This window comes from Budorcas taxicolor, chromosome 10 (genome assembly GCF_023091745.1).
Source record: "Budorcas taxicolor isolate Tak-1 chromosome 10, Takin1.1, whole genome shotgun sequence".
Lineage (NCBI taxonomy): Eukaryota > Metazoa > Chordata > Mammalia > Artiodactyla > Bovidae > Budorcas > Budorcas taxicolor.
Window position 1 is genome coordinate 6751717 of NC_068919.1, and position 12435 is coordinate 6764151.

At 41.3% G+C, this 12435-nt stretch overlaps 1 protein-coding gene across 1 annotated transcript in view; it reads right to left on the bottom strand.

Annotated features, from left to right (window-relative positions):
* Nucleotides 1-476: 476 nt before the first annotated feature.
* ANKRD31 (ankyrin repeat domain 31) overlaps nt 477-12435 on the bottom strand; it is a 135039-nt gene continuing 123080 nt past the window's right edge. The window contains 3 exon segments of the mRNA XM_052646829.1: nt 477-622; nt 6254-6264; nt 6766-6795. Coding sequence (XP_052502789.1) covers nt 477-622; nt 6254-6264; nt 6766-6795 — 187 coding nt within the window.

The window sequence follows — 12435 nt, forward strand, 5'->3', positions numbered from 1 at the left end:
TGAAACTTATGATAAACCTCTTTCATAATTCTACATTTTGATTTCAATATAAAGTCCAAAGTAAATGGGGGGTAGGTAGTAAGGTTTTAAGTTCTTTTTTGAAGTAGATTCACTTTACCAGGGATTTTTTAAGACCAATTATCACTCCTAGTTGTATCCTTACTTCCCATAAAGAACAACTGTTATTTATGCAAAAGTGAGGTGTTGATTTAAAGATTAGAAGTCTGTGATAGTAAAAAGAAAGCCAGAGAGTCAATACTGTTTCTGTCAAAAATGTCTTTAATTGCAAAAAGTATTAATCTTACCGTAATAGCTGAAGAGTTCCATGTTTTTTTATATAGACATTATACTTACACATCTTAAGCAGCAGCTCATAAAGTGTGTGTTAAATAGGTTCACCAGTCCAAACAAGATGAAATAAAAACATCGACTAATAACATGAACAAATATCAAATAAGTTATTTAAAAGCAAGGCTTTAGAATGTTAGCTCCTCACATTCCGCATAGAACTTCCAATGCTCATCCATTATATGGCATGGGAGGAATTCTTGATCGCTGCTTAACAGTATTTCTTTTATTTGAAGATAATGTGGGATGCTTTGCATTGATTCTTTGGAAGTTCCTGTTTAAAGAAGTGTCAACAAATTAGAAACTGCCTTTTGAAAAAATAAGATTTAAATTTACTTATTACAAACCTTAGACCCTGGTCAAGTGTATTAGCACACATAACAGGTTTTCTTGCCAGGTCATTCTTCACTCACTCCATTTTCTATACCCAAGAGAAAGCTGTAAATCAGCACTGACCCATCTGGGAAGAAAGAAGCCTGTCTGCAGTCTAAAGTACCAAGGCAAAAAAAGGATAACTGACGGTTCTGAAGGTAGTTAAACAAAGTCCCTCTGTGCCTCCATTTCCAATAAACTGAGGGTAAAGTAGTTGTGAAGATTAAATGAGACATCGAATGTGAAATGCGTGGCTACTGCCTAATACACAGCAAACACGGAATAATACTAGCTGCTGTTATTGTCATATTTATTACTGAAGACATTGTTAGGCTGGAAGATGGGTGATCAGTTTTCTAGGTCACACAAACTTGGTTGTGACCTCAAACAAGTTATATGGCTTCTCTAGACTTCCACCTCCTCTGAGAGGTGAGAGGAGATGACCCACGGGGTCCCTTTCGGCTCTGCCCATCTGAATCAATGAGTCTAAAACTGGCTTCTTTAAGCTCCCTGCCAGTCTCCGAGATTCCTTTCTTGGAGACTGGCTATATGACCTGTAACTCATTCAGCTAATTGAATCTTATTCCAGGGATAGCACCAATATGCGTCTGTGTGACCTCGGCCAGGCAGTTTCAGATAGACACGCTGTTAAGTCCGAGAGCTCTGCTCATAATTCTAAGCAGTACAAATGTTTACACAGTTACCCATGTGCATAGATATCTGGGGTTTCTAATAACTAGGACTCATTTATCTTTCTAGTGGTGATCCCACACTAATTTGCCTCTGGAGGACGATCCTTTCCTGTCACACTTGGCCCAGGTGCTTCTGGTGAAATTGCTCTCAACTGTGTGGCTGAACCACACTGCCTGCCTTTTGTCAGCTCCATCTTAGGTCTGCAGTCCATCCCCTCCCCTTTCTGCACGACCACACCTTAGTCTGCTCCTGAGGAATGTGCCTATCAACCCACTCCAGTATTCTTGCCTGGAGAATTCCATGGACAGAAGAGTCTGGCAGGCTTCAGGGGGTTGCAGAGAGTCAGGACTGAGCAACTACCACTCACTCACTCAAGGAATGTGCCCAAGCCAGATAAACGCCCTAACATCTTGCCTTACCCTTGCTTTCAACTGATGTGAAAACTGGAAGAATGCCTTTTGCTGAGGTATGGTAAATGGTCGTGAGACCCCCAGGGAAGGGCGGGGAGTTCCATCAGCGTGGCCCAACCAGGCTTCTCCCTAGTAGTCAGGTTCTGTCCTTAGCTTTGGTCCCTTCAAGTCCTCCTTACCCTCTGCAGAGGCATGCAGTACCGCTGTGAATGCTTCTGGATCATCTCCTGATCGCTCCCACCTGTGTGTAAGTTACCCACAATAAACATTTCACAACTGTACTTTAAGGAGTTGCCTGCTTAGTGTTTTGGTCTTCAAGTTTCTTCTCCGTTCAGGGGTCATTATTCAATGTCTCTGCTTTCCAACATCAATCTGATTGGTCTAGATGTAACCCAATTAGTGAACAGGTATTGATTCATGGTAAGAACATGACCCATTCAGAGTAGATTACATGCAATGAGATCTTTGCTTCACCTTCTAGAAGAGAGTCACCTCCAGGCTCTTCCCCTCTGGATTTGGATCTGAAAGCATGGAGCTCTGGAATGAGGAGAGGAGAGGCTGTTACAAGGGAGCTAAGAAATGGAGAGTGAGAAACACGAGTGGTGAGAAAGTGAGACACAGGCGCTGCCACTTCCTTGGTAAACCCACAGACAGTCTGCTGTCTGAACCCGGGCTTAGGAAAACCTATTCCTGGTACACGAACCAACAAAATCTCTTTTTAGGGGGTTTTAAGGCAGTCTGACTTGGGTTTTAATCTGTTACATATGACTCAAAGAATTTAAACCTTATTACACATGGTCCATACGTAAACAAAATAATTCCTTTATTAGCAGCTTTGTTGTAGACAAAGCTGTCTATCTGAGGCAAGGTATCCCACCAAAGCTGAAAGTGGAGAGCATTCTTTCAAGGAAAACTCATGGACATAAGTTTAAATATGTACTTAGGTTCATTTTGCTAATATTATCTTAGTTTCATAAGAGCAAGGATGGGCTTGTATACACAAAAGACCTATTTCCTCTGTCCATTGAGTGGGCCTTGCCTTGAAAGTCACAGATCCAAACAGGGGCACTTGTGAAAGATGGCTGGGAGCACCTGCTGAGCTTTATCTTATCTGTAATGGGCATAACCAGAAAGGATCAGTACAGTGCTCACACAGCAAAGGTCACCAACAGACCTGCAGGGTGATAAGCAGCAGTAGCTTCAAGGGGAGTGACCTGCCCATTTTCCCAGCTGACATGCTCGAAACAGAGGGGCCCAAATCTGGGGTGCAGAGATGACACACCTGAAGTGTTTGAAAGACAGTGTTTTCAGATGGACGTCTGTTAATCTATTAACCCCTAGAAGTGGGGTTTTCAACCAAGTAATGCTAGTGCTAAACACTCTGATGCTGGGAGGGATTGGGGGCAGGAGGAGAAGGGGACGACCGAGGATGAGATGGCTGGATGGCATCACCGACTCGATGGTCGTGAGTCTGAGTGAACTCCCGGAGTTGGTGATGGAGAGGGAGGCCTGGCGTGCTGCGATTCATGGGGTCGCAAAGAGTCGGACACGACTGAGCGACTGAACTGAACTGAGTGTTAAACATTCTTTTCCTTTTGCTTTACCATTCCCATCATTCATCACCATTGTCAAATGAGGAAGTAAGAAATGTGAAAGCTTTCTGTAAAACTGTAAAGTGTTATTCAACATTGCTTTGCACTCTAAACGAGCTTTGCTTGGAGATGATTTGGGTTTCTCTCTCCCTCATGGGCTGTAATAAATTGAGAGAAAGGGACCATTTTAGGCCCATCTCCTCTTTTTGTTGTTGTTTTTTGTTTGTTTGTTTCAAGCAGTGCTGACTTTATCAGTAAAGTCAGTAGGGTGTGCTGGTTTTGATGTACCACTTTCTCAACAGGTTCGCTGTGACAGTATCCACAAGGGTTATTTGGTTGATAGTCTAGCTAGTAGCTGTTCACATGGCTTCTCTTTCAAAGGGACAGAGGTCATGGCAGCCAAAATCCCACTCCCAGATCCACTTCTCACTGTTAGCATACTGTTAGTAATTAGAATTGCTTCTGAATTTCCTGTAATCACAGGACTTTAGGAAAACTGCAAGGGGCTCCGTGGTAATGGGCGGTGCCACTTCCTTGGTAAACCCATGGACAGAAGTCCTGGGAACACACTATCACACCACAAAATGCAGTATTAAGGACCACAGTATTAAGGACAGCTCCTCGTTTCTCACAGTACAGCCTCTTTTCCACAATAACCAGACTGGAAAAATCAGAGGTCACTCTACAAAACCCCTGCTCTCATCGCCTTTGCCTCTCGCCCTCTGCTGCCTCTCCCTTCTCCCCTGCCTCCTCTTCTGCACCAGGGAACTCTCAGCTCCGTCCGCCACTCACTCCCACCCATTTCATTCCAGCCGTGCTGCCAGGCGCCGGAACTGTGGCTGACCACAACTTCTAACGCTTCCAAGTTTCTTTGTTGTTATCTACTTCTCGATACATTGGGACCAGGCGAGCAACAAAACAAACAAACAAAAAACACGCAAATATACAGAAAACTGAGCTAAACAGAGTAAGCCCCAGGTAAGGAAATGTAAGAATGCAGCAGATTAATTTCAAATGTACGATCCTGGTTTGAATTGTGTTATGTAACTATACAATTGCTACATTATCCTAGTACATAACAGTACAAGCTTCAAAAACATTTGAATCATTCTAGACAAGTCACATTCAGCAAAGTTACAGACAAAGAGTGTCACTAACTTTCCTTCCTTTTTTGAAGCTGAACAAACCTTTTCTCCATGCCACATATGAAAGCATATCTGAAAGCCTGAATGCCAGTATATAATGTTTTAATAACTCTTCACTTTTTCTTTTCATAAAAAATTAAATATATATGTAGTATACTATATGTACATAAAATGAGCAAAAATATATCATGAGATGTATTATCAGTCTTCTGAGAAATAATAATAATCTGTTATTAACAGCAGCTGAGGACACAGCTACAGACAGAATTACGAGTCTCCTCAGTGGCTCCGCGTCTGGGCTCACTCTGCAAGCCTCCTGGCTTCAGGGCTTTTAGAGCTGAGCTCTTATGTTTTCAGTTCAGTTCAGTCGCTCAGTCGTGTCTGACTCTTTGCGACCCCATGAATCGCAGCACGCCAGGCCTCCCTGTCCATCACCATCTCCCGGAGTTCACTCAGATTCACGTCCATCGAGTCCGTGATGCCATCCAGCCATCTCATCCTCTGTCGTCCCCTTCTCTGCCTGCCCCCAATCCCTCCCAGCATCAGAGTCTTTTCCAATGAGTCAACTCTTTACATGAGGTGGCCCAAGTACTGGAGCTTCAGCTTTAGCATCATTCCTTCCAAAGAAATCCCAGGGTTGATCTCCTTCAGAATGGACTGGTTGGATCTCCTTGCAGTCCACGGGACTCTCAAGAGTCTTCTCTAACACCACAGTTCAAAAGCATCAATTCTTCGGCGCTCAGCCTTCTTCACAGTCCAACTCTCACATCCATACATGACCACAGGAAAAACCATAGCCTTGACTAGATGGACCTTAGTTGGCAAAGTAATGTCTCTGCTTTTGAATATGCTATCTAGGTTGGTCATAACTTTTCTTCCAAGGAGTAAGCGTCTTTTAATTTCATGGCTGCAGTCACCATCTGCAGTGATTCTGGAGCCCAAAAAAACAAAGTCTGACACTGTTTCCACTGTTTCCCCATCTATTTCCCATGAAGTGATGGGACCGGATGCTATGATCTTCGTTTTCTGAATGTTGAGCTTTAAGCCAACTTTTTCCCTCTCCTCTTTCACTTTCATCAAGAAGCTTTTTAGTTCCTCTTCACTTTCTGCCATAAGGGTGGTGTCATCTGCATATCTGAGGTTATTGATACTTCTCCCGGCAATCTTGATTCCAGCTTGTGTTTCATCCAGTCCAGCGTTTCTCATGATGTACTCTGCATATAAGTTAAATAAGCAGGGTGACAATATACAGCCTTGACGTACTCCTTTTCCTATTTGGAACCAGTCTGTTGTTACGTGTCCAATTCTAACTGTTGCTTCCTGACTTGCATACAGATTTCTCAAGAGGCAGGTCAAGTGGTCTGGTATTCCCATCTCTCTCTGAATTTTCCACAGTTTATTGTGATCCATACAGTCAAAGGCTTTGGCATAGTCAATAAAGCAGAAATAGATGTTTTTCTGGAACTGTCTTGCTTTTTCCATGATCCAGCGGATGTTGGTAATTTGATCTCTGGTTCCTCTGCCTTTTCTAAAACCAGCTTGAACATCAGGGAGTTCACGGTTCACGTATTGCTGAAGCCTGGCTTGGAGAATTTTGAGCGTTACTTTACTAGCATGTGAGATGAGTCCAATTGTGTGCTGGTTTGAACATTCTTTGGCATTGCCTTTCTTTGGAATCGGAATGAAAACTGACCTTTTCCAGTCCTGTGGCCACTGCTGAGGTTTCCAAATTTGCTGGCACATTGAGTGCAGCACTTTCACAGCATCATCTTTCAGGATTTGAAACAGCTCAACTGGAATTCCATCACCTCCACTAGCTTTGTTCGTAGTGATGCTTTCTAAGGCCCACTTGACTTCACATTCCAGGATGTCTGGCTCTAGATTAATGATCACACCATCATGATTATCTTGGTCATGAAGATCTTTTTTGTACAGTTCTTTTGTGTATTCTTGCCACCTCTTCTTAATATCTTCTGCTTCTTTTAGGTCCATACCATTTCAGTCCTTTATCGAGCCCATCTTTGCATGAAATGTTCCCTTGGTATCTCTAATTTTCTTGAAGAGATCTCTAGTCTTTCCCATTCTGTTCTTTTCCTCTATTTCTTTGCATTGATTGCTGAAGAAGGCTTTCTTATCTCTTCTTGCTATTTTCTGGAGCTCTGCATGTAGATGCTTCTATCTTTCCTTTTCTCCTTTGCTTTTCACTTATCTTCTTTCCACAGCTATTTGTTAGGCCTCCGCAGACAGCCATTTTGCTTTTTTGCATTTCTTTTCCATGGGGATGGTCTTGATCCCTGTCTCCTGCACAATGTCACGAACTTCATTCCATAGTTCATCAGGCACTCTTATCTATCAGGTCTAGGCCCTTAAATCTATTTCTCACTTTCACTGTATAATCATAAGGGATTTGATTTAGGTCATACCTGAATGGTCTAGCAGTTTTCCCTACTTTCTTCAATTTCAGTCTGAATTTGGTAATAAGGAGTTCATGATCTGAGCCACAGTCAGCTCCTGGTCTTGTTTTTGTTGACTGTATAGAGCTTCTCCATCTTTGGCTGCAGAGAATATAATCAATCTGATTTCGGTGTTGACCATCTGGTGATGTCCATGTGTAGAGTCTTCTCTTGTGTTGTTGGAAGAGGGTGTTTGCTATGACCAGTGCATTTTCTTGGCAAAACTCTATTAGTCTTTGCCCTGCTTCATTCCGTATTGCAAGGCCAAATTTGCCTGTTACTCCAGGTGTTTCTTGACTTCCTACTTTTGCATTCCAGTCCCCTATAATGAAAAGGACATCTTTTTTGGGTGTTAGTTCTAAAAGGTCTTGTAGGTCTTCATAAAACCGTTCAACTTCAGCTTCTTCAGTATTACTGGCTGGGGCATAAACTTGGATAACTATGATATTGAATGGTTTGCCTTGGAGACAAACAGAGATCATTCTGTCATTTTTGAGATTGCATCCAAGTACTGCATTTCGGACTCTTTTGTTGACCATGATGGCTACTCCATTTCTTCTGAGGGATTCCTGCCCGCAGTAGTAGATATAATGGTCATCTGAGTTAAATTCACCCATTCCAGTCCATTTTAGTTCGCTGATTCCTAGAATGTCGACGTTCACCCTTGCCATCTCTTGTTTGACCACTTCCAATTTGCCTTGATTCATGGACCTGACATTCCAGGTTCCTATGCAATACTGCTCTTTACAGCATCGGATCTTGCTTCTATCACCAGTCACATCCACAACTGGGTATTGTTTTTGCTTTGGCTCCATCCCTTCGTTCTTTCTATATTTATTTACTGTTATCTATACTTTGAATTCGGCCTGTAGGCATGGTTTTCCTGAAACCGTCCCCCTGTTCCACCTCCCCTCCTACCCTGGTAACTAACCATAACAACCCAAGGTATATTACCGCCTTCTGTAGTTGGTTCTGTGTTGACAGTATAGCGCACATTTGTCCATCAATTTTCAATACTCTACTCTTTGCACAACCATGTGAGACAAGAAAAGGAAAGAATCCAAGTAGGTGGGAAACTGGGATTGAGATTTTTAAAATTTAATAACTCACTTACAGTATTCAATACATTCACTGTTACTTAGTAGGTACTTAATAGGGTGCACAAAATACAGGCACTTAGAAAAGAAAACAAGTCTGGCCTCACCCGTGCAGTCTATACTCTTACTACGAGCCTTACTAGTCCCATCAAGCTCTGGGCCAGTTTGGAAGGATGGGAACACATAAAGCACGAAGGACATACTTAAAAGACCTGCTTCCAAACCGGAAGCTCCCAGACACTGGAGTTTTGCTTCCACTCTAACCGAGACAGTCATGTTGGAGGTGGTAGCTGAGAGGGAATGAAGCAGCAAGATTCAGATACTGCATGTGAAATGCTTAAACATAAGATACTTTATAGGAAGTGATTCTACTCTGGGTCCAGCAGCAATTGTTCCTGTGCCGTGGCCGCTGTGATCTGCGGTGACGTGAACTCACAGGCAGGATGCTGTAACACCAGGAGCAAACCCACACGTGCAGCCTAAGCCGTCTGGCGGGATCTACTATTCATCTTCCCAGTCTTCACTGTGCGGAGGATTAACGTGTGGACTAGTGCTCAGAAGTTCTGTTCTGCTTAAGGGGCCCGACACCTCCTGGTCCTGAAGCCTCCAAGAAACAAAGAGGAATACGAGGATCTTAAAAGTTCTATCACTGAAAGAATTCTTGTGAGTGAGGAAAGGAGTAATCAGAACCCTGAGAAACACTAACTTAATTCGTTCTTTGGTCAAGAAATTGTCTTCTTTGCAATGATAACCAAGGACATCTATTTGTAGCCTTGTGACAAAAAATTTATTCCATCAGCACTGTGAAAACTACCGAATCACCCCACTGGTAGGTAGGAGCCCTTCTCCCTTTAATTTTCACTTTTACTTGAGGTAGATTCCCTAGACAAAGTCAGTGCCCTCTGAGACCAGCAAATGAAATTTCTGAACAGTTGCACATTTAGCCACCCAGTACAGTCAGGAAGAAAGCCATTTAATTGGGTCTTTGGCTCATCTTGACCCTAATCTCCAACAGGAAAGGCACAGCTAAGGAGACATTCTGCCCATGGACAGGGTAGGGAGAAATAAATCTCCTTCAAGTAGTATCACTCCATGTTAGCTACTCTGCACAAGTCTGCTCAGACTGAATTCTAGATTCACTAGTAGGCAAAGGAATGGGCTCATGCAACTATTCATGTTACCTAGTTGCCGAAACTGGCACTTCAAAAATGATAAACTAGTTTAAAAATAATTTTAACTTTTACTGTTCTTTTTCCTGTTTTTTTTTTTTTTAGTTCTCTTGATATGTCAAAACCAAAAAAATAATCTGATTCATTATTTTAACTGATAGTTCACTTCAGACACACCCCTAACCCATTTTACTTCTCTTGCTCTCAAGCTTCATTACCTGTAAAACAGGTACAAGACCAGTTGATGTATTAAAAGTTCACTTCTAACTTTAAAATTATTGAACTGAGACTTCAAGAACTTGTGCTTACAAATGAAGCATTCTACACTTCATTAAGATTATGGGATGAAACATCACTTACTCTAGTTAAAAATGAAAATGAATATACTTATGTATACATTCTCATTCTGAATCAGAAATATAATTCCAATCAAAGGGAAATGATTAAGAATAATTTTAATAGACTGTAAAAATACATCTGCTCTAGTTATGATGGGGAAAAATTCTATTATGGCTATTTAAATGCAAAGTTCAATGCCTTCTGATAAATGAAGGATCCTAATTCAAAAGCAGAGACATTACTTTGCCAACAAAGGTCCGTCTAGTCAAGGCTATGGTTTTTCCAGTAGTCATGCATGGATCTGAGAGTTGGACTGTGAAGAAGGCTGAGTGCCAAAGAATTGATGCTTTTGAGCTGTGGTGTTGGAGAAGACTCTTGAGAGTCCCGTGGACTGCAAGGAGATCCAACCAGTCCATTCTGAAGGAGATCAGTCCTGGGTGTTCTTTGGAAGGAATGATGCTAAAGCTGAAACTCCAGTACTTTGGCCACCTCATGCAAAGAGTTGACTCATTGGAAAAGACTCTGATGCTGGGAAGGATTGCGGGCAGGAGGAGAAGGGGACGACAGAGGATGAGATGGCTGGATGGCATCACCGACTCAATGGATGGGAGTTTGAGTGAACTCTGGGAATTGGTGATGGACAGAGGGGCCTGGTGTGCTGCAATTCATGGGGTCGCAAAGAGTCGGATATGGAGAGCAACTGAAGTGAAGTGAAAGGATACATATGGTGATAGAGTATTATATGATTGGATATCTAAAACTAAATTAATAATTTGGCATATATTTACACTGAAGGGCTTCCCTGGTGGCTCAGCTGGTAAAGAATCCGCCTGCAATGCAGGAAACCTGGGTTAGGACAACCTCCTGGAAAAGGGCTCAGCTACCCACTCCAGTATTCTGGCCTGGAGAATTCCATGGGCTGTACAGTCCATGGGGTCGCAAAGAGTTGGACACAACTGAGCGACTTTCACTACACTGATAAAATCAAAAGCCATCTGTGAAAACTGGACTGGAATCAAGAAACAGACTTTATCATAATATTTAGAAGTTTAAAACTATTTAGGCCTTCATTGTTCAGGGGAAAACTGAAACTAACAGGCAGTTCCTTAAGCTGAACTGGGTTTGAAGGACTTGATTGTACATGTAAGGTGTTCGGGTTTTCTGTGTGTCTGTCATACAGATGTGAACTTTGGAGTTCACATCCTGAAAAGAAGCTCCTATCTACCCTAATGTATGTAACATAATCCAGCAGCGGGATGGCGCATGGCAAGTGCTCAACAGATCATTTGTTTTCTTCTCTTTCTTCCTCTATCAGTAGATGTAAACTACCAGGGTGAGAAAAAAAATGATCTGTTAAAATAGTGAAGAAGAATCAAAAGAGTTTAAATAGGAGCTGAAAGAAACACCCACTGCTCTCTTATCAGACAACCGTCTTCCTTGGGTGTTTAACTTTAACCACATCAAACAGAAGCACCTGTGAATGTTTGTCTTCTATTACATATTCTTTTACAGAGAAATGAAGCACAATAACAGCACTAAAATGAATAAAACTCTTTCTTTAAAGTCATGTATTTACAACAGATTGCACACATGTCAAAGACTTTTCAAAACAAAAATGTCTACTTTTTAGAACAGAAAAATTGTGTTCTATTTCCAAATGAACTAGTAATGTTAGATCCTCATGAAAGAAAATTATAAGTTATATAATCAGTGTGCATTACATGATAGCTTGGGAAAAGAAAAGGCCTCAGGAGACACCTTTTTGTTTTGCTTAGATAAATACACTGAGCTTCAGGTGTTCTGAGTGTCTCGGTACTATGGTGAGAGGGGACATAAACATATAAAATTGACTTTCCAGGTAAATGATGAAATGTGATCTATATTAACATAATGCTTTTTCAGAGAACTTTATGAAAAGTATATCAATATGTTTATACACAGTGTTCACAAATGATGAAGAAGTTTTGGGAATGTTCCTTTTTTCCTATTCCAATATATACTGAAATATCAATGCAGAGTCCCTCAATAACACAAAAGGGAACTATAGCCAAGTACGCAGTGGAGAGAGAGGCTTGGGAGGAAGCTGTGAAATTTTAAGGGAAAATGCACCACAGACTCACTCCATTTTAAAGCTTAAAAGGACTTTAGAGATAAATACTTCAGGGATTCAATCAATATTTCATCAACAGAATTTTCATTTTTAAAGGTTATCTTTGGTATGTTTAAAATCTTTTATTAGACTTAACATATACCCTAAAATGTGTTAATATACCACATGTTAACACCCTGTAGTCTATCAATATGTTGCCTCGTGTTGCCAAGTTAACTAGTTTTTGTGTAGAACTCGAAAAAATAAAAAGTTCTTCCATTATCTCTGACTTATTGAACAAAGTCATATTATCTCTTATCTTCAAGACTCAGGATTTTCTTGATACCATGAATCCAAAATGATATGTATATAACAGAAGTAAACTGGATGAGGGGTAAAGAGAAATAGTTCTCTTAAATTTCTGGATGAGAAAATGTGAAGGGCCATCACTTCTTTTTTTTAAGTATAGTTGATTTATAATGTATTAGTTTCTAATGTACAGCAAAGTGATTGAGTTACACATTGTATGTTTTTCATTGTGGTTTACTGAAAGATACTGAACATAGCTCTCTGTGCTATACAGTAGGACCTTGCTGTTGATCTATTTTACGTTTAGCTGTTTGTATCTGTTAATCCCAAACTCCTCGTTTGTCCCTCCCCCCAAACCTCTTCCCCCTTTGGTAATCGTAAGCTTGTTTCCTATGTCTGTTAATCTGTTTCTGTTTCAT